Raw genomic sequence first — 23,743 nt, 5'->3', positions numbered from 1 at the left:
TATTATTTGTGTCATAGTTATGTGAATCCAACCTTGTGTTTTTTATAAATCAATGTGAAGAATGCTTTTCTAATGTCTTTTGATTTAATTCCATATATAATTGGATTAACAACTGGAAGGACTGTGAAAATCAACATACCACATATCTTTTGTGTATTGGGGTCTACATTCTGAAAACGATATGAAAGTATTGCAATACTAGAAACTAGTTCAAACAGAATAAATGAAATTACCTGTGCTAAACATGTGTTTACAGCCTTAATTCTAGCATCAGTTTGTGTTTGAGGAAGGCAGACCTTAAGGATATGTACATAGGAGAATATCTGAACAGCCATACTTATTACCTGCATAATTCCAGTTATAGACAATCCATAAATATTGTTAACAGTAAAATCACCATCACATGAGAGTTGCAGCAGGGATACATTATCACAATAGACATTAACAATAAAAGTCCTGCATTTTAGAAATCTTGCCTGAAGGGCAAATAACACAACAACCATGGCTATGTCAAGGCCCCAAGCTAGAGCTATGACACCACCAACTGTGTATGGACCCATTATAGAGTTATATCTGAGTGGCTTGCATATTGCAATATAACGATCAAATGACATAGCTGCCAGATTAAAAAGTACACTACCTCCATACAAATGAAGCAAAAAGCCCTGTAGGACACATGTTGGGTAATAGACCATATTTGTTTGGCTTACAATATCCACAAGCAGCCTGGGAAGAGCACATGTGATCCCTATTAGGTCTGCCAGAGGAAGACTGAACATAATGTAAAACATTGGTTTATGAAGGCTTTGTTGAGTAACAATCAATGCTAAAATAGATACATTACAGAACACTGCAAACAAATAGCACAAAGATCCAGTGATGAACACAGGATAAACAGCTTCTGGTGAGACATCAAATCTGGCAATTTGGAGGTTGAAAGTAAATGTGTTATTTGAGAATTGAAGTGCCATTTAAAACCTGTCAGAAAGAAATATTGGAAAGGCAGTTACTGATGTTAGTGTTCATTTACCATTTTTGTAACACCACCTTTATAGTACTGATTATATTTCCTTATTCAATAACACTCAATCAGTTATTGTTTACTTATAATACACTTACCTGTTAAAAGATGCAGGTCTTCTAGTTAGGTCGAGAGTGAAGCATGGCATGGTACATTTATATGCAAGTATGTCCTCCAAAGAACATGTACGTGATGCATGTGTGTCACTAGAGTATATCAGGGAATGTTTATTGAAACATTGGAGAACACTGAGTTTGCCTCAGATTTTAAGTGAATACATTGGAGTTATGGGCATTACACCATAAAGCAGTCAACTAAGAGCTACAGTAATATTAACAATAAACTTTTTTTTTTCAATTCCAAATCAAAAATGAAAAAAAGAAAAAAGAATCACATGTAGGACTACAGATCCCTTCAGAAATTAAACACAATACAATAAACAGTGTTGTTTGTTAAAAAACGCTGACATTTTTTAACAAACCACCTAATGAGAGTGGCTCATGGCAGAGCCTACTTTGGCTCTACTTTGGTTCTTGTTATACCAATTAGAAATTAAATTAATCATTAATCTGATTAGATTGCAAAATGAAGTACATAAAATCAGACAGTACAGTTCAATTCATATGATCCCATTCACCCAGTAATAGCCTAATTAATTTGACAAAGCATAATCAGAATATGTAAATCTATTCTGAACATCTTTCATTGTATAACAATGTAATATTCCACCTGCCTTTTGTCTTTTTAAGGAAATTCCAACTTTTCTTGTAGTGTTTCTTGTAAATATGTTTACTTTTTATGAAAGGTAAATTTTGCATTACCAATGAAATGTCCACATTTCCATCTGTGTTACAGCTCATGTCACACAAGTATGGGTAGGCTATTTTTAATTAATTTGATCTGGATCAATTGATCTGTTGCTTAATTTAGTTTGGCTTTAATTTGAGATGGTTTGTAGATAGCTGGGCAGGTTTTCAAGCTTGAGTGGTTTTAACAAGCAATTCAATCTGGCAACTGTGATTTCGACATGACCATCTCGTTCAGAAGATTGTAGTATAGCAGTAACAAATATAGCAGCAGTATTGGTTGAAAAAATAATAAAGTGCAGTTGTGCATTGTTTTTTGAGTCATACTGGGTTAGGTTTTTGACTAACCCAGCTGAGTGTTGGAAGGCAGCAGTATATTGAGTAAACTGACTGTTTCTGGAAGTAACTGTTGTGGAGTCTGCTGGTGGTGCACACCAAGAAACTTGGAGCTTCACTATCACAGACAAATGGTGTAGCTTTGCAGTCTGTGATGGCCTAAATGCCTTGCCCAATGCACTTTGTTTCCTTGGTATTTAAGAAGTGACTGTGGATTCTTTCTGCATTGTTGTACTTCCCCTCTTTGATAGCCCAGGACAGATTTGCCCTTGCTTTGCCATCCCATGGTGCTTAAATGCCCTGTGATGCCATGGTGCCCTGTTTCATTTTCTCTATAAACATATGTAAATTTACCATCATTATTTACAGCTGAATTCATGAACAAGTTTCCAGTAATTAAATGATTGTTGGAAATAACTAAATAATGCTTTTGCTTAAAAAAATCTGAGTATCCAAACAAACAAACAAGCTACCACTTAGGTCTGTCGATGCTTGTTTCCTGACACAGGATTTACAGTATAGTGTTTCAATTTGTCTGTAATATTTTTCTTTTTTTTTTTTTTTATAGCTACCCTGTATCACTGTTTTCACAACCTTGTGGACTTGGTTTGCATAGACCTATGTAATTTTATACATTATAACCACAACAATATATGGTTGACAAATTTAATAGTTTTCAGTTGTACGAAATTATACCTAAATGTTCAGCCATGAATTGTTAGCTGAATCTAGATTTTTTTTTTGACATGCAACATAGACATTCTTTGGATTGACTGGCTGGACATTTGTGATCTACATAATTCATTTTCTATCATTTAAAGAGTCTACTTGTTATTTTAGAGGCTGCGATAGATGCAATCGCAATAAGATGTCTTTTAATGAGAGTTAGGCAGTCAATTCCAAAATAAGTGACAAAATCAAGGTGAAAAACTGGCTTAGGTCAAGCGATCAACAAACAGGATATACTAGGCAAAGTAAATGCATGTAAATCAGAAACTAAGTCAAGTTCAAACCAGAACAGAGACATCAGGAACAAACAGGCTTGGTAAAGTTATATGCACAAAACAAACTGAGTGCTTACTTTGCAAAGAATCCAGGGTGAAAGTCCATTTATAAAGGGTTTGAGGATGAATGTGAATAGGTATGCATGATCAGTCATCAGGTGATTGTGAATGTGACAAAGTGCGTATGTTCTTGGAGGCCGCAGTCCATGGCAGCCATGGTTTGTTCTGGGAAATGGAGTTTGCTGACTGTGGTGAACTGACACTAGTCTAGTAAAAAAGCATATGGCATACCATTTTGGAGACTCAGTCAACAGGTGGAAAAATATTCTCTGATCTGGTGAGACGAAAATTTTACATTTTGACCTTCTTACAAAGCACTATGTTTGGCAAAAACTGAACACTGCTCTTCACTCTGAGAATACCATTTCCAGACTTAAGCACAATTGTGGTAATGTTGTGCAGATTACTGGCACAATCTTAAACAACCAAGCTGTAGTCACACCTGATTTCACTTGTTTAATCAGTTCATCTTGGTTTCCATCAATCATCAAGTGTGCCTCCTATTTGGCTGGAATATAAGTCTGAACTCACACATTGGAGATAAAATTGAAGACCCCTGGTTTAGAGTATCCAGTCCATCTTCTTGTTTTTTTTTTTTTTTTATAGAAAACAAGAGAACCCAGTGGAAACCAAAACAGACAAGGTGGGGCATGCAAAACTCCACACAGACACTAACCTGGACCCAGGATCAAACTGGGGACCTTGTAGCTGTGAGAACTTCACACTGGAGAAATTTGAAACCTTTTGACTTTGCATTATGTTTGTCATTTAGCACTAAATTTCTAAGTGTAAATGTTACAGTCATCTAGAAAAATTTTGTGATAGATCAATTTACTGTGGTAACATCAAAAATGGTTAAAATGTGGCCTGTTACCAGCCCTTGCCCTTCTCCTTCCAGTATTTAATGGTGGGGTGCACTATCTAAGACCTGAATCAGAGTAGACAAGGGGCACTCAGAGACCTACAAGGGCATGACACTCTTTTGCCGAAGGCGGTTGAGACCCCAGTGGGTATTGAAACACAGGACCAGGTGCACCCAGATGGCCTGTTGTGCTACGTTGTCTTTGTGATTCCAAAAACTGCATCTTCCTTTGTGGGTCCACTTTAGTTACAGTTCTAAAGAATGCAGATTCAGCAAGGTTAACTTGCACGCATATGGCAGAGCATACTATGTTAACCACACTTGATGTAGTATATAAACCAAGTTAATAGAGACCATCCCATATCATGGTTTAGATGTGCCACCACCTGGAGTGAGATGTCAATCATCTCACTTACAAAGAGAAATTCTACAGATTAGATGGATTGTTTCAGTGGCTAGTGTATTTAGGTTCTGACAAAAACATCATTAGTGCATCTTCATTCAGAACTGAGGCAGTGCACATATAGAAATAGGGCATTTGGTGAGACTACCAGCAATGTTACATAGGGATCAACAACAGACCTATGGCCATAGCTGTCTTTTTGTGATCTATACTTTCTGAGCTTCTTGCTCTTATCAGTCTTCACTGACTTGGATATTTACAACTAGCAAGCTGGTTAGGCTGCAGGACATGGTCCAGGACTTGGGCCAGATAAAGGACTTGGGTTAATATTCCAGTTAAGCTCACTGCCACCATTGTTTTAAATCTGCCAGTCATGCATGCTATATCTGCACTGCCATCACCATTCATACACAAGGTAAAATAAAATAAAACCTTAAAATGGTCAATGCTGAGGTAAATGGTCTGTACTTATATAGCGCCATTTAACCTTAGCGGTTCTGCAAAGTGCTTTACACTGTTTCTCATTCCCATCCACACACACACTCACATGCCAATGGCAGCAGAGCTGCAAGGTGCTTGCCTGCCATTGGGAGTAACTTGGGGTTCAGTGTCTTGCCCAAGGACACTTCAGAATGTGGGCTGGGGACTGAACCGCTAACCCTGCAATTAGTGGACAGCCTGCCCTAACACCTGAGCCACAGCCTCCACAATTAGTTATCATATTCTGTAGTTCTTGCCCATCTTCAGCTTCCAAGTAATCCAGACACTGGCTGCATGAGCACAGTTGTTACAGAATGCCTTATTTACCTAACTGCTCTATGTAGCATGGACTTTTGGGAAATTTAATCCAATTGAAAAGAATGAATGGTCTGCTATGTGGAAGAAAAGCCAGTTTGAACCCCAGCAGACTTACTGAACAGAGGGTAAAAACTACATGGTGCAAGTTAATAGAGGTAACCTTGTGAATAAAACATGAGTGATAGATAAATACACGCAAATTATGTAAAATGAAAACCAATCTAATGTGGCTTTTCAAAATTTGCTCATAATACACAAAAAAATGCTTGCTACAGATTTGTAAGACCAGCTTTGTAAGACAAGATAATTGTAGCTCCAATTGCAGTCACAATCTGCTAAGCAGTAGCTCCATATTGTGTGCATGGTCCAACATTTGTGCAGAAGAAGAAAGGGAAAGATTACTGTATGGTGGCTGCATTTACTGCAAAAAGTATATCTTATATCACTAGGTGACTATACCATATATAATTAGGTGACTTTGTTGGAAGGCTACTGGGTGATTCTCAAGATTAGGATATATGCAAGTTTTCAGTTGTCAGTGGAAGGCCCAGTAGTAGAATTTTAAAGCAAAACTGCTCGCAGTAGGCCTCTGTAAGAAAAACAAATGAAGTATTCAGCTGAGGAGTGTGTTTATTGAAAAAAAAAAATCTTACAGTGCCATGTCATTTTTTCCTTAAAATCTAACTAATGTTTGTTAGAAGTGCTCAATAATTCATATAATCACCTTCAGTAAAAGTTGGAGTGGGCCCTGAAACACAAGGTGGGAATAAATGAATGGGATGCTACTCTACTGCAAGGCCCCATAGACACATATTCACATACTTATTCACACCTAAAGTTCATTTAGAGTAGCCAATAATGTAGATATTTTTAGTCAATAAAGGGAAACCAACTAACCCAGAGGAAACCCACATTGACAATGGGAGAACATGTTAAACTGCACAAACAGTAACCTGAGCTCAGGAGCACTGGAGCTGTGAGGTTGCAATATTACCCACTGCACTATTGTGCAGCCCTAATTCAGATAATTATTCATTAATTAATTAATTCATCCATCCATACATTCATCTTCTGTAACCAGTTTATCTTGGCAGGGTCATTGTGAATCTGAAAGCCTATCCCAGGGAACACTGGGCCTGAGGCAGAAATGCACCTTGGATGACATGCACACACATTCATTCATACAATTAAATAAATTAAATAAAGGTTTGGATGTGAAAGACTTAAAAAACACATGTATTTGATGCCCCCAGATATCAGAAAAACACCTATTTAAAATGACAACCATGAATTTCAGAATACCAAAGCTGTCCTTAACAACCTCTGTTGTATCGTGTTGCTTTTCCTGTGTTCTGGAGTATTTTTTTTAGCAAATGCTTACATCATCCTACTACAAGCTTTTCATTAATGAGATGAATAGGGAATTCCGTTAATGAGGTCCTAATAACATAGGTACATTGTAAGGGACCTTACGGGACTTATTCTTAGTCTCCCGGTTTCTTGTACATGGATTATCTACTAATAAACAATGTTGCTAATAATGCCATTGGGATGGGGTACCTTGAGATTGACTTTGAACATGTTGTTGTTTTATTGTTTGACATAAGGTTATTCAAACAACCTCATTAGTTTTATTTGTGTGCAAGTGAAACTCTTACTGTAGTTAGAACACACACATATAGTACATACCTAAAGATGTTGGCAAACTATAAGGTATTTTTGTTTTAGAGTTATTTTTTCTATTGTAATTCTTACTCTGAATGTATGGAATAAATGCAAAATATAAAATGAACAAAAATAGCATTAAAACATGGAGTTTTTGGGGCATTAGACAATTGTGGGTTGTTTTCTTTAATTGATTTTGATACCTAGTTGTTAAAAGTGTATTTATCCTGTAACATGCCTCAAGCATATATTATGGGGTCACTGCAATATAAAAGTGGGCATAAAGTATTTTGCTTGGCCTAGTTGCAGCTATAAAATTTGAATTGCATATCTATGTATATACTGTACTATGCGAGAGTTCATTTATCATTTTTGCACTGTGTCTGGGTAGGAGTGTGAAACTATGTCACAAGAATTTAATTTTATATAGATGCTTAAAGCACTCTTTTTGCACATAGCAATAAACATGAAACTTAAATTCATTATTCTTTTCATTCTTTAATGACAGCTTTAATCTGATCAGTGTTGTGGTGAATCTGGACCCTATCCCAGTACCACTGGGTGCAAGGCCAGAAACTTCACGCTGGATAATTCACCAGCCCATTACAGGGCACCATGCACATACTGTACATTCATACACTCATTCACACCTAGGGGCAATTTAGTGTAGCCAAGCAGCTTACCTGCATGTCAGTTGAAACAAATAAACAAAAAATCCCATACAGATGCAGGGACCATCTGGACTATTGCTTCCATGGAATGTAAAAAAACAAAAAAACAAGCAAACAAAAAATAACCCTAAACTTCGTCAACTCAGTCACTTTGACGTGACATTTTAAATGACCTGGGTTTCTGATATTTTTATTGACCTCAAAATAATGTCTGCAGTAATAATAATAATAATAATAATAATAATAATAATAATAGGGCATGGTGGCTCAGTAGTTAGTATGCTTGCCTCACACCTCTGAGGTTGGGGGTTCGAATTCTGCCTGTGTGTGCTGAGTTTGCATCTTCTCCCTGTGCTTTGGGGGTTTTCTCCGAGTACTCTGGTTTCCTCCCCCAGTCCAAAGACTTATGTTGTATTCTGACTGGCATTTCCAAATTGTCCGTAGTGTGTGAATGGGTGTGCAGTTGTACCTTGTGATGGGTTGACACCCCGTCCAGGGTGTACCCCCACCTTGTGCCCTGAGTTCCTTGGGATAGGTTCCAGGCTCCCCCACAACCCTGTGTAGGATGGGAAATGGATGGATGGATGGATGAATGTTTTACCCATTGGAATATGGATTTGAGAAAGTATGTTAGCGATTGGAATCTAGCAATAGGTTCGGGAGGCATTTGTGACTCACTGAAAAGCTGTTGTGTGGTGGTAGTTGCCATGTATATCACTTACTACTCATACTGGACTAAAATGTTGTGCTGGCCTAGTGGGACTAAGTGTTCTTCAATTAGTTGCCAGTGACTTGGTCAAAAAAACACCAGAGAGTTCTAGAAGGTAATTTAATTATGCTATGGTCATTGTTATCTGTACAGACCTTTGAGTATTAGAATTAACCACCTGTGAATAGGAAGGATCTTATAAGTAGCTCTAATTGTCCCTCTGAAAGGGCCATAATTGCCACTGAGGCCCTTGAACCAAAGGCTTAAAATGCTCTGTTAACATACAGATCATTGTCCTTAACACACCATATTCTAAATATTGTATAAGCAGTTTTTGTTGCAAATATCACATTCTTTTGGTCAGTTTGCTGTCTTTTATGACATGTTTGTCATCCCAACTTTTTACAGCTTTGTACTTTGATTGGATTCTGTTTTATGAATATTGCTTTAGATAAATGTGTCAAACGTGTACCTGTTTGTGCTACAGTTAGTTATTCAAGCAACATTGCAAGGCTGTTGAGACAAGCAAAAACATATATTTTTAAAACCAGGTCATGGTATTATCTTGTATATTTTTCAAACTACAACCAGAATCAACAGATATGTGATCAACAGAAAATAATACACATTAAAGTCCATTTACTTGTCCTCAGTGTTTTGGATATATTATCCAGAGAGCAGTCTAATTGCTCTAACAATCCATAATGTGTGTTGTTAGTGTTTTTAGACTTGTTGCCACTAGAACAGTAGCAACTGTTATTCCCATAGTTATGTCAGGGCAGTTTCTAATAAACATAACAATGATAGGTACAGATATTTGACCTCAGAGTATTAATCTCATGTGTATATGAAAAACATTGTGAAATACAGCACTATGCAAAAGCCTTATTCTATTTCTTTTTTTGTCTTAGAGGTTCATTTGATGACTTCTGCATTATTGGGTAAAAAAAAACCCCAAACATTTTACATTTCCAAACATTAGTTTTCCAACCAAACTTACATTTTTGTATATCAGTAAATAAAGTAACTTACTATGTAATAGAAAAAAGATTCTGGATGTCAGGGATTGCCTGAAAAAGCAAACAGACAAAACAGCAGCAGAACAACTGTGGCAGGTTCTCAAAGTTGATTGCCAGCCAATTTCTTTATAAAACTACACAAAATGTACCTGAAACAGTGATTTTATTTTAAAAATGAAGGATTATTACACTAAATATAGCTTTTTTTTTGTTTAGTGTAATGTTTTTTAATGTAGAAAATGTTTAATTCCCTTATTTTTGAAGACATTTTTGCTTTACAGACTTTCTTTACATTAACCTAAAATTTTTTCCATAGTACCGTATGAAATTGACATAAAATTGCTTCTATAAATGGATTTAAGCTCTCAGCAATACAACACATTTGAAGAAAAAGAAAAAAAAAAGCAGGCATGTCAATTAACCAAACTAACATACTTATAACAATAAACAATGCTTCCAAAATTGGGGTAAGTTCAACTTTTCAGAAAATCAGAATGACATCAATTGTTTTTAAAACAATTAGCTTGCAAGTTTGCTGGGCAAGCAAGAAAAACAAACTATGAGGACAGTGAGGTGTGAAAAAAAGACATTTGTGAATGAATATAACCAGATGTATGACATCTGGCCTCAGGTCTTAGGTCAGGCCTAGGGAGCTTTATTCAATGCCAGCTACTGCTCTGGTGTGTTGCCCAGCGAGTTAAAGGCAATGGTAGGAGATAAACATTGCAATATAAAAACTAAAAATATGAAAAAAAAATTTTTTTCAACATTCACTGGCACGTAATGGCGTCACACTTTAACTGTGGCTGCATATAGTCAAGATGTACAAGCAGCTCCCAGTTCTATTGATTTTCTGCCTCCAGATGCAAACAACCTCATAATTGCCAGAATTGTGCAATGTTTATTTAAATTTTTAATATGGATAATAATAAATCTAAATCTAAATTGCATTTTTTTCATACAGCACAAAAGTGCACAACTCTGACTGAGGAGCTTCTTTATTGTGCTCCCCAAAGCACATAATCAGTGACCCTCCAGCTAGTCATCACTTCCTAATATAGCTTGAGAGCCCTCACTGAACACAGAGCTGGACTGGGTGCAGTCACATCTTCAAGAACTGATAGTTTGATACGTTCATTAATAAAGATACTGCAGCATCAACATCTATGGCAGAAATGCTGGTTTCAGCCACAGCATGACATTATAACTCTGGTACCCAACGAAGACAATGCATGTGGCCAATAATCTGCTATTTCTTCCAACTACTCTGGCCGTAGTGATGGCCAGTTAAAAAAGCTGGTAAAATTTTATAATAACTTTTTTTTATTGCTTTATTAATAGACATGAACAAATGAGATATTCAGAATATGACCGTGAAGAAATGTTTATGAATGACAACTGAAGTAGTTGCTAATGTGTGTAATACATGTATATACCTGATTTAAGCAGCAGACAGAAAAGCAGTTAGGCTTCTTAGCGCTAGAATGGGGTCGATTCTCCCTCCTTTGTTTTATATTTGAATTCAACTTTACACACACGAGATCCTTGGAACAAATATAACTCAGACTTGTATTGTCAATAACAATGACTACAAGTGGGCAACAGCTTTCCAATCAGAAGAAAGATTAACATGATGGGGAACCAAATTTAACACAAATACATATTCTGGTAGTAACTATAATGCTTTAATTCATTAATTGTAAAAGCCATGAATATATCACATGCATGACCTGAGTGCTAAGAAAAAGCAACAGTGGGATAGGGAAAAATCTTCCTGCCACTGCTGTGAAATATAAAATAATAAAAGAAATAGCTTGTCTCATGAAGACAAATAAACTAACCTGATGGTTTTGAGCTACTGCATATAAATTGCATATGAAGACGTTTTAAAGCAGCAAAATTCACAAAATACATTTAATATATACTGTAAATATTCAATTCAGTTGGTTCGTATAGCTTTCAAAAGTGCTTTGTCTGCACAGCTGCAGCTGATGAAGGACTTTTATCCCCATTGTCCCATTTCTTAAGAAACTTTGCATGATACTGTAATTAATGACTCCAGCAGATTCCTTCTTTCTTTCTTTCTCTATATACAATGTCCTAACTTAATATTTAATCTTATATTTGAATTGATCACGATATTGTGGTAAGTAGACTGTACTTCAGTAAATACTTTTGTTTAAGAACACCTTTTGGTTTATGTACCCATAAACTGAGAACACTGATCTCATTTAACATAGCATGCTATGTACATTATGCTGTTTTCTCAAAAATCCTGCAATTTGCAATTGTGAAAAATGTTCTTATGTTTTTCTATAGGAGTTTAATATGTTCTAGAAAATAACTCCTTTATTAGTCTTATGCCATATGGCTCTTATGCCCACACTATACTATACTATACTATACTATACTATACTATACTATACTATGACATAATATAATATAATATAATATAATATAATATAATATAATATGGCTTTTTTATTTCTTTATCTTTGATCCTGGACACAGAGAGAGTTTGGCTGGTCAGAATGTTCCAGCTCTTATGTATGGCAGGTGTAGAGGTAGGTGCTGCTCAGGCTCCAGTTAGGGGGAAATTCTTGACTTGGATGACTCTTCAGGTGTTTCTGCATGGTGACCAGGCTACTGCAGAACTCTAAACACAATGTGCACTGATATGGTGTGGCACCCCCATGAGTACGAAGGTGCTTGATCATAGCAGAGTAGTCACGTGACCGCTGACCACACAGCCGACATTCAAATGGCTTCTCACCTGGACAAAGAGTGAATGAAGGAGAGAGAAATGACTGCAACTTATTAACTTCAATAGACAGAAGTTGGTGTAAATGACTGTTTATAGCTTTATAATGTAAGTGCTAACAGGAATGAACTTGCACCATGGACATTCCACAGCATTAAACATAATTTTAAATATATAAGTACTTTAAGTACTACAGTGCATCTCATCCTCATTGACTACACCAGATTTATTAGTTCTTGCTGTGAGATGTTACCCCACTCTTCCAGCAAGGCATAGTGCACACATGGTTACACATGGTTTTCCACTGCAAGGAAAATCTGCTGTCCTTCCTGTCTCCCTGTAGCACTGTCTTGGGTGTCTTAAATTACAGACATTGCAGTTTATTGCTCTGACCACATCTGCAGTACTCATTCCTCCCTGCAGCAGGTCTATGGCATGTTGAGGTGAGCAGGCACTCTAGGCATCTTTCTTCTGATGTTTTTCAGAGTCAGAAAGGTCTCTTTCTACTCTTTCTCTTTCTAGTGTCCTGAGTTAAAACTGTGACCTTATCTGCCTACCGCCTGTAAACTGTTAGTGTCTTAAGGACTGCTCCACAGGTGCATGTGCAATAATTGTTTATGAATATGCAATAATTGTTTAAGCTTGAAAAAAAATTGTTTAAACCCTTTCCAATAAAGTTCTGTAATGCTTATTTGGATTTTACAAAATTATGTTGAAAAATGACATTTCTTTTTTGTTGAGTATATGTATAATCTTCTTCTTCTTCTTCTTCTTCATTATTATTATTATTATTATTATTATTATTATTAGAGATAACTTAAATTATAAACTTTTTTCAGTGACAATTTCTGCCTACTAGTGGAGGTCAAACAAATGCTTGCTTCAATAAGCTTGAAGTCACTAATTCACAGAGCATCTGCTCACACTAATTGCTCTCTTCCCTATACAGATCTAGTGCAGGGATTCTCAATATGTTTGTAGACATGGATTACATTTCACAGAACCCTTCAGCACAGATTTATTTCAGGAACGTTATTTCAATCTGTACAATAATATTTTGTCTATTTAGTAGAGCCATAGTCGTTTTTTTGTTCCTGAAATTTCCGCCTATAGAAGATAGCATGTGTAGGATACTTGTTTTTATTCAGAGTTATTCAGATTTTGATTAAACCCTTACAATCAATTACAAGTCAAATAGGCTATAAACTGCAATGATAATGGTGAGTTGTGATGTTCACAGGTGTAATTAAATAAAAAATACATTAATAATAATAATAATAATCATAATAATAATAATGATGATGAAGAATATAACGAAGAATATAATAATAATAATAATAATAATAATAATTATTATTATTATTATTATATCTCAGACCCCCAGCTATACCAGTCCTGGCGAACTTCTAATGTTGGTATAAATGTCTTAGGATAGAGCGATTCCAATGAAATCCTCTTCTCCTGCCTATGAGTAGCTGCATCGGGACTTAAACATCATGCCATCTCCCTTTGATGGGATTCTACCACTTGGGACATGAGCATGAGAAAATGAAACAGTTCAACTGAACAGTTTGGGAGACTTTGAGAGTAGTGGTATAAACAAATTCCAGAGACATAACTAGAATGATGAAGTAATATGTGCCCATGTGCTGTACCTGTATGAACCCTGAGATGTGTATCTAGCTGGTGTTTCAGGCTGAATCTCTTGTTGCAGTGTTTGCACTGGTAGGGTTTCTCTCCTCCATGGCCCCTTCTTAGTGAGCGCAGCGAACGCTTCTCTCTCATATCCCTCTGACAGAACTTACACTCATGAAGAAGCTCCTCTAATCCTAGGAATAAGGGAGAGAGAGGGTGATCAGTGAAGACATACAATCATGGTTGTAAACATGAATGAATATATTCACAAGGCCACAAGGTAATATTCTGAGGCAACAAAATAAGTATCTGGCCATACATTTTTATGTTGTGGCCATGAGATATGAAAGTTGTGGTGATGCACTGTGTAACTTGGGTCCACAACTTAATATATTGTGGGAATGTTATACTTCACCCTTTGGTGGTCACTACAGTGGACAGAGATTTAAAAGACATGATTTTGCGTCGTCAAGGTTGCATGCTAGCCTCTTTAGTGAACTTCACTCAAAACACCATAGATCGCCACCTACTGGCAAGTAATTGTAAATGCAACAAAGGAAATTCAAATTCTGAATCACTAGGTACTCAAGGGATTTATGCTCAGTCATTCGACCGGAAAAGTCCCTTCAATGTAAATATAACATGATCACAAAAAGTCACATATAGAACCATGTAAGTGTCATTTTTTTTTCTTTCTTTTTTTTTTTTTTTAAAATAAGCAGGAAATTACGCTTAGCCAATGTGTCCACCAAACTGGGCATCATGTATCCTAGTAATATTGCAAATTAACACCCAGGTTACAATATAAGTGTATATTTAGGTGAAAATGCTTATTCTTTATTTATATTTCCTCTGCAAATAAGCCTCCCCAACTCTGGGGTTTGACAGCGTGAATGAGAGCAGGAACCTCAGGATATATGTATAGATCTGAGGTGTACCAGGGTGCAGCTGGGCATAGTCAGGTCAGTGCACTAGGAATGTGTGCAGATGTAGTTGACACCTTTGTGATGACATCCAGAAAGAAAGAAAAAATAAGAAAAATCACAAGGTGTTCTTTAGCAGTTTCTTTTGTTCCATTCCACTCCTTCAGACATTGCAATGACAGGGTATCAATGGCACAGGGACATGCCAAATTAACAGGCTCGTGGTAGCAGAGCTGAACCTAAAGTATAAAAATCAACTCAAAGAACAGGGAAAGGTACATCCTCTGTTATAATCAATGGTGAAAACATTGTCACATGATGGTTAGACAGCTCACATTGCTTCATCCTGTGATGGACAGTGTCTGCAGGATTTAGCCCAAAGATAGAGCCAGAAAGTAAAAAAAAATTATGAACATCCCAAGGACATTCTCAGTAAGGCTGTACAATAAACATATGAGAGGAGTGGATCTCATGGACCAGTGTGTCTCAAAGTACTGTATCTCTATAGACGCAAGACCAAATGGTGGTACATCTGAGTGCTTTTCATTTTTAGGATGTGACCACTGAAAATACCTGGAACCTATATCAAAATTCAGGATTGGAAAATAAAGATCTTCTGCATTTTCAAACACCTGTAGCATGCGTATTAGTTAAAGCAGGTTCTGCTGAGACATGCAGAAGAGGAAGTCATAGTGCTATCTCATCTTCTCTGAATGGCACCATGGCACCTCCTGAGGTCAGGTTTAGCCCTGGGAAACACTGCACCCAGCTCATTGAAGCCAAAAATGCAAAAAGGTACGAAAAACTAAACACTTCTGCATGCAGTGTCTAGAACCATGGGTGTGTTGGCAATTTTCATAGAAAATAGAACCGACATACAAAAAAAATCTCTCAAGAAGACTCAAGAAGAGTACATTGATTATTGTATTGATTATAGTTTGATTACATATATACAATATTTTCTCAGGGTAATGGACTACAGTTACTGTTGCTGTTTTTGCAATAGTCCAGTAGTCTTTGACACAACTGACTGTTCGTTAGTCCATATCATTAGTAATTGAATCATTAATCATTAGTCCATTTATTGTACACACAAATGCATGTTGTCCTCCTGAGTGGACACATAAATAGCTTTTTTAATGCATGTAAAAAATAATAATGGTACATTTCACAGTAGTTTTTTTTTTTTTTAATTTTATCATCATCAAAGAATAATGAAAACAATTTAGGAGGAAAATGAGTCAGGTTGACATAATTCATGCATGAAAGGGTTGGCCTCCAGTTTATCATTTGGAGGCAACAGTTGAAAAAAATATATATTTTAAAACTTTAAGAATTTGTTTAAGGTGACATGGGCTAATGGTATATCCATGCCAGTGACTTTAGTATTTCTTTATACGTCATTCCAAATTCAAAGTAATGTGCAATAATAATAATAAGTGTACGTGTAATCATTCATCTCCATGCTGAGGTTCCTGTGGCCATAATTTTCCTATTCAATTCTCACTCATATTAACATGTAATAGTTTTTAGAAAATAGATCTCAAGAAACATAGCTTTGTGACCACATTTGTGACCACACCTTGAAAAAAATTATATATATATATATATATATATATATATATATATATATATATATATATATATATATATATATATATATCAGTGGCTCTATAATAAACTATGCACCCAACAGTAAATTAAACATTGTAATCTGCGTACACACTCCTTATTAAGCAAATATTAAAATGCACCCTAAAACACTACAGAAAGTCTCTTGCTATATAATCAAAATGTATCATTATAACTATTTACGACTTTATTTTATCAGCCTCTCATGGCTAGCACAATCTCCAAAAGTCAAACACGCCCAAACTGAGGTAGGTGTTTACTCACGTACTGGTCATTTCCCCTACTAACACAAGCATATTAATGTTTCCGAGCGCAACAAGATATGTCAGTGCTTTGATGTGGAAATAACATCATTCCTGTGAGCTGGCCGCATATGAGACAAAAAGGTGTGTGTGTGTGTGTGTGTTTGTGTGTGTGTGCGTGTGCATGCATGTGCGTGTGGGTGTATGCGTGTGCGTGTGTGTGTATATCTCAGGCTACAACTGCAGCTGATGATAGACTTTGAAATTAAATAACATCTTCATCAAGTGACAAAACGGTGTGAAAGAAATTAACCTTATTTAAGTATCTGTGCACAGCTCATAGCAGAACAGTGTACTGAGCACTGTATATACATTATACTATTCTCCTCTCTAATTTCAGATCATTAAAATACTATATATTCGAAATGCATTTGACTTGTTTCGGCATATACTGTAAGTGGAAAAAGATAAGCAGGTCATTGTGGTCATCCACTAACAGACACAACTGTCACCAATTTCCACTCTCAACTAACCTATTTCTTTACACGATACATGTTAGGTCTATCTATCTATCTATCTATCTATCTATCTATCTATCAATCTATTTATATGTCTGTCTGTCTGTCTGTATATTTGGCTATCTGTATATCAGTCTATCTATCTATCTATCTATCTATCTATCTATCTATCTATCTATCTATATGTCTGTCTGTATATTTGGCTATCTGTGTATCAGACTTTCTATTTATCTATTTCACAGATTTTTTTTTCAAGTTGACCCTCACCTCTCTATTAGTTCTTGCATGCTTGCATGTTTGCAGTTTTGAACAGTTTACTAAAAACAGCATGTCAAATATGCATAACCAAATATCAGTATAAAACACAATCTTTTTCATGGTAACTTTTTGATCCCGCTTTATATTAAATGTCTCTAATTTTTGTGTAGTTGCAAATAAAATATACATCCAACTATAATGTAACCACTGAGGATGTTTACACTGTTATGGATTGATTACTTTTTTTTATTGTGATAATATCTACTAGGGGTGAAACACTATCTGTATCTGTAACTGTTTAGTACTCCAAATATCTATATCTGTATTTGGATTTAAACCTTAAGTGGGTGTGGCCTAAAACTGAAGGGTTATTTTATTTATTGATTTTATTTATTCATGTATTTATTTTAAACCGAACTGCTAATGCTATACCAACACAACTTTCTTCGTCATGCAAGCTTCATATCTGACCATTCCCTCACACCCAAGAGGTTCATAAATGACCGCTTGCCTGCAAAAACCCCCAGCTCGCATAAGCTTTTTGTCACATGTCTGGTGCACAACTGTGTTTTCAACCAGATGCCCTGTGGGGGGGGAAAAAATTCTATTCGTATTTGTATCAGTTTACAGCACTTTATCTGTCAGCCTGAATGATGTATTGATATTCGGTTACATTCTTAGTATCTGCATATTAACTACAAATAAATCATTTGAATATCTGAACAAAATATACAGTATATATGTAGGTACTGTAAAAAGTATGAATTTGTATGAATCCCTCGGATTTTGTTGCAGGTTACAGCTTACATACTGTACAAGAATTGTTTAAAAGTCAGACTTCAAATGGTGAAGATACACTTGAGTATGTACATGAGTCCAAACTAATTTTTAGTTCACATTATTATAGATTAATTTTTTTCCACAGGTTAGCATTATAGCATTATAATGACCGTTTGTAGGTCACTTTTTGTTACACTGTACAACATTTAGTTTAGTGTTTAAATGTGAAATGTGATCAAAACTAGGAAGTGACATTCCAAAGCTGCCATGCTGTGCTAAGGGGCCCATTTTTAGATAAGTACATCCTGTGTCAGCTTTCAGTGTGCAAACTTCTGTACTGCTCCATGTGTCCACGCACACACACACACACACACACACACACACACACACACACACACACCACATCCTCTCTCAAATGAAGAAAAAATGTGGTTAACACTTTTGTCTTTGTTTAGATACCAAGACAGTTTCTGAGAACTAAGCACATATGGATGTATGCTGGCGTAAATTTGTACTATATGGCAAGAATGACATAAAACTTTTTGTCGAGTTATCACCTATTTTTAAACTCTCCCTCTCTTTTTCTTGTATACACACACACACACACACACACACGCGCGCGCGCGTGCACGCACGCACACACACACACACACACACACACACACACACACACACAGGATGCTGCACAGAAAAAGAAAAAAAGAAAGAAAGGAAGCGATGAAAACAAAAAGATTAAAGTTCCCCAAGTATGAAAGTATAATTGCACTTGTTGCAAAAATTTAAGTTTATATACATTTCAATCTATCCATCATGCACACATAGAGTTGAGGGTGAAATGAGGGTAAAAGGTGACGTCTGTGATGTTTCCATGTTGTGTGCAATGCATGTGGAAAATACTGTACGGTGTCTACAGTCAGACAACCGCAGTAGTTCACCAATGTACCACAAGAGAGAGCCACAACATTTTATCTATCTATCTATCTATCTATCTATCTATCTATCTATCTATCTATCTATCTATCTATCTATCTATCTGTCTGTCTGTCTGTCTGTTCATCTATTAATCTGCCTGTTATCTTAGATTACTTACCAAAGTAAGTAAGGAATACTTGGGGCATACTGTTATTAGAAAATAATTAGCGAAAGGGTGGTGTGATGCGTGAAGTGTAGCTCCAACCTGATTCTTTCTCATTCTTTTCCTATAATAGCACATCCTCAAGTATTTAATTCCTCTTATATCCATATTTGCCAACAATTGCATTTTTTTTTGTATTCATGAACATGCCATACTTCATATCCCATCATAGTTATGTTTAATATTGTGGAACATCCATGCAACAAGTTATCACTTATGTAATAGCAGCGATAAACAGGCATTCCTTCACCAGCTTCTTTTTTTTCTCTCTTGATGTCAGAAAGCAAAAAAAAACAAACAAAACAAAACAAAAAAAAAAAAAAAAAAACAGCTAGTCTGAAGACCTAGTGCTAGAAAGCACTGATAATGGAGACTCTATCCATAAATGTTAAACATTAAACTCCTTAAAGAAAAAATATCCATATAACTTAATGTATGTTTTTTTTTCTTTGTTAAATAACATTAATAATGTTAGAACAATAATGATATTAATGTTCAATAACTTTAATAGTGTTTTTCTTTGTTGTTCACTTTTAGTCTTGGATTATGCAATTATCTGCAATGTAAGACTCTTTGTCAGTTGATACAATAGAAACGATAACGTATTAGAACACATGCATTTAAATAAACTTGTGATTTGTAGCTGCACTACCGTACAGGCTGCTGTTATGAAAAATAATAGTAATAATCATCATCATAACTTTCTGACCTAACACAATATAGAATTCACCGGTGTTGTGGTATAATGCAGAATAATATAGAGAATTGACTACTGTTATAAATAGTACACCAAATGATACTACCTATATAAAATCATACTCCGTAACTACTGAATGCTTTGCGTCTAGTGTCTGCAGCATGCCAGAGTATGAGCATATACTGCAACTATCATGTTCAGTTTCAACTTTCAATATTCTTCATACTACTATCGTACACTTGTTTCTGATCAGGTAATGAAACTCTTGCAGCACTGGCTTCACTGTCAACTCCTTTAACATCTTTGTGCTTTTGTTGTATTAAACATCATTTCTAAGTCTCTTTGGATAAAACCCAAATAAATGTGCAGTATTTAGTTCTACTCACCTCAGTGTACATTAAGTTTGCAAACAATATTCATCTACAATATGTGTTTATAAGATGTTATCTATTTGCTTGGGAATCCATGTGTGAAATCAAAGCACACACATGTAACATTTACCTGTGGATGCTGACCTGCTGCTCTGTCTCCAGGAGTTTTCTACCATTGGCTTACTGCAGTGTCTACAGTGGCTCTCCTTATCTGACTGCACTTTTGACTTCCTGTGTAAAGAGTGAAAAAATATAGGTTTAAATGCAGCAAGACCTCTTCCATCTTTGAATTTTTTCCCCCACAAAAAAGTATCTAGGTATGCGTTTGGCCAGCAGATAGACATATAATAATAATTATACGTCTTAGATGTATAATAATAACTATATTCTTATAATAATAATAAGAAGAAGAATATAAGAATACCACTAACAATAGAGAGGGATTTTTTTGTTTATTAATCTATAAAACTCCCCTACAATGACAAAACAGGCCACTGAATAGAGGCGACTAAATATGTAGAAATGTGTTGTATTATTATTTATAATAATATTTCAATTGGACTGACCACAGCTAATTGTGACCAGTGTGAGAACAATAACAAAGTCCCTTCCAAACAGAAATGAATAAGATGTGCTTAAGCTTTAGGACCAAACCTGTCAGTTTGAATATTAATCTGCAATTTTATAACTGAAAAAGTATTGCATTGCATGATTTTGCAACATTTGCATCAGATCTGCATATCTCATTAGCAGAGCCTAAATCAATATTGCTATGACATGAAGCTATCCAACAACTTGATTAACATGAGATTCACTATGTCAGGAAATCACACGTAGCTTGCAAGGTTTTAGACCCTTTAAGCACCCCAAAGTGTTTATTACCTGTCTTACCACACACGATCTTCGCAAGAAAATAGCCTAAAACATTAAAAAGACTAAATAAAAACATTTTCAATGTTGATTGAGTAATAGAATTATGAATTAGGGTCAATGAATTTTTGGCTGTTGCCAAATTCAATCACAAAAAAAAAAAAAAAAAATTATGATTTTTTCCCAGACCGCCACAAATATCTCATATTTTTTTATTGTATTTTTTTCCTAGTCAGAGTTCACTAACTTTCAAATTAATTACTTTAATTATCATTTAACATTGGTGACTCATTTTCAGCCATGGAATTTGTGGTAAGAAGATTTCCTCTTCTTAGGTGAAGGTGGATACAGATTAAAATCTACAGAATGACGGGGGAAAAATTCCACCCGCAATAAATATTTTACCTGACTAATTTTAGCCTCAATAGGTGGGCAAATTATCTAACAAGCAAAAAATGCAGCTCTCAGAAAGTAATGACAGATAAGATAAACGATATCAGATAACATAACGAAATTAACCGGGAATAGCATTATGCAGGGGTGGCAGTAATACATAGACTGTTTTTAACAAAAAGATTTTGTTATGGGAATCCACATTTTGTTATGGGATGACTTTTTTCTGTTAACAAATGTCTTAAGGCAGATTATTTTGGATTTTTGTGGAACCAAGTGCAACAGCAACTCCATTGCTCAGAAGAAATACACAGAATGATATGAGAAAGCAAGTCTCGGGTTTATTTCTTTCTAGCCCAGATTGTAGATTCATGCGGCCAATCAGTCGTGTCAGGTGATTACACAGAATGAAATGCCCCCTAGATTTTGCAGCCATTTTGCCAGATATTTTTCAGCCAACTTTGCTAACACATCCATTACATGTTATCAACAGTGATTCAGAAGCCACATGTTAAATATAGTCGTGGGTGTAATGGATGCAAACGTCATGCAAAAATCATAATTCCCGCCCCCAAAAATGCCTTTGGATGAGAAATTAGAAGTAGAAAGTCTGAGCACAATTATTATTATTATTATTTTTGTTTGTATGACCAAAAATAGGATCAATGCAGTAGGGCTTTTCAGACTTAAAAAAAATAGAAATCACAATTTTTATTGCTCACATCATTCTTATTATGCCATCAGTGAGACCTTGTGATAATATATTGCTCAACACTAATAGCTTCATTGCCAAGCTATTTGTAGATATTTTAAGCAAGACCTACTATCTCATTTCACAATATGCCGTCACAAGCATTGCGGTTCATTTGTTTCAGCTATTGCTTGTTTATTCAGTCTGATCAGGAATTGATATGAAAGAAGTGTTGTCAGAGAACCACTTCATGAACATATGCATGTAAGAAACAAATAGTGGCTAAAAATGAGACTGAAACAGTGCATAGTGCTGTGATGGAGATGAAAAGAGACTTTCATATGTGCCATTTGGGTAATCAGGGGGAATGAAGGGATCTCCCCTCAGTTTCTCCATCCCGATAGTAATAGCACTTTTTGCTCCATAACACTTCACACAAAGGAACTGAGTGGGCAGTACAGTGCAAGGGTTCACACACTGATGTACAGTGTCTGTGTGAGGTTTGAGCAAGTAGCATGTAGGAGTGCTGATTAGCATCTGTTCTGTGTACATTCTGCAGATGTTTAGTGTCAAGTAATCAAATCAATTTTTATGATCCAAGTAGTATTTATTGCTATAATGTATAAAAGATGGGCGGTCTATATGTATGATGGCATTTGTGATTAACTGTGTGTAGGTGGAGGGGAGGCTAAGGAAAATGTGTCTGTTGGAAAGACAGTGTCAGTAAATACATATTCATACAGTAACATAAGTTGTGGTTAGGACTCACCCACAAGTAAAAAAAAAATATTTTTTTTACATATTTAATTTACATATATATATGCAGTATAGCACTTGAAATTATAACTGATAACTTTTATTAATGCATGGTTTGAAGATATCGAGGAATTACATATCATATCAATTATATTATTAGGGATTCATAAGAAAATATTAGCATTTATAAAAATGCTTACAATAAATCAATACCAACTTATAAAGAGGTATAATCACATTTATAATTACTTGTTAATACAGGCGTCATGTGTCACAGAAAATGCTACCAATTGTTACTGGTAAATTCCTGTATATGTGTTTTGTTTTTGTTTTTTTACTTTAAGATTACATTTTACACAGTCACATATTTAAAGGGGAGCTACATAGTCACATTTCTTACTCACTGTGATCGTACCTTTCTCTCTCCTGTGACGCCGCTCCTGGCAGCACTGCACTGATGAGGTCAGTCTTCTGTTTGACCTCTGGGACAAGTGGTCTATCAAGAGCCAAAGGCCTAGGACGAAGAAGATGTTGATGAGGATGAAGCAGCCCTGTGTATCCCACTAGAGATGAGGGCATCTGGAGCTGGAGAGAGTGCTGTAAGAAGGGGTACATGGGTGTGGGGTATGAACATGCCACCATGTGCTGGAATGCCATGAAGTCAGTATATGTAAGGACCATATGGCGTGATGGGTTTACTGGGGGCCAGTGGAGTGAAGAGGTCTGG

General features: G+C 35.8%; 2 protein-coding genes across 2 annotated transcripts; both read right to left on the bottom strand.

The window, feature by feature from the left end:
* Window positions 1-17: 17 nt before the first annotated feature.
* On the bottom strand, window positions 18-1,031 carry LOC128621757 (olfactory receptor 52J3-like). Its single transcript, XM_053647717.1, has one exon. The coding sequence runs from the start codon at window positions 969-971 to the stop codon at window positions 18-20; it is 954 nt and encodes a 317-aa protein (XP_053503692.1). The 5' UTR covers window positions 972-1,031.
* Window positions 1,032-11,836: 10,805 nt separating this feature from the next.
* zbtb32 (zinc finger and BTB domain containing 32) lies at window positions 11,837-23,741 on the bottom strand. Its single transcript, XM_053647635.1, has 4 exons — window positions 23,432-23,741; window positions 20,437-20,537; window positions 13,771-13,944; window positions 11,837-12,127 (listed from the first exon to the last, which is right to left on the bottom strand). The coding sequence occupies exons 1-4, from the start codon at window positions 23,695-23,697 to the stop codon at window positions 11,898-11,900; spliced, it is 771 nt and encodes a 256-aa protein (XP_053503610.1). The 5' UTR covers window positions 23,698-23,741; the 3' UTR covers window positions 11,837-11,897.
* Window positions 23,742-23,743: the final 2 nt, after the last annotated feature.

Source organism: Ictalurus furcatus, chromosome 17, assembly GCF_023375685.1.
Source record: "Ictalurus furcatus strain D&B chromosome 17, Billie_1.0, whole genome shotgun sequence".
In the NCBI taxonomy this organism is placed as follows: domain Eukaryota; kingdom Metazoa; phylum Chordata; class Actinopteri; order Siluriformes; family Ictaluridae; genus Ictalurus; species Ictalurus furcatus.
The sequence above is the reverse complement of the archived record's forward strand: the minus strand, read 5'-3'. Positions and strand labels throughout refer to the sequence as shown.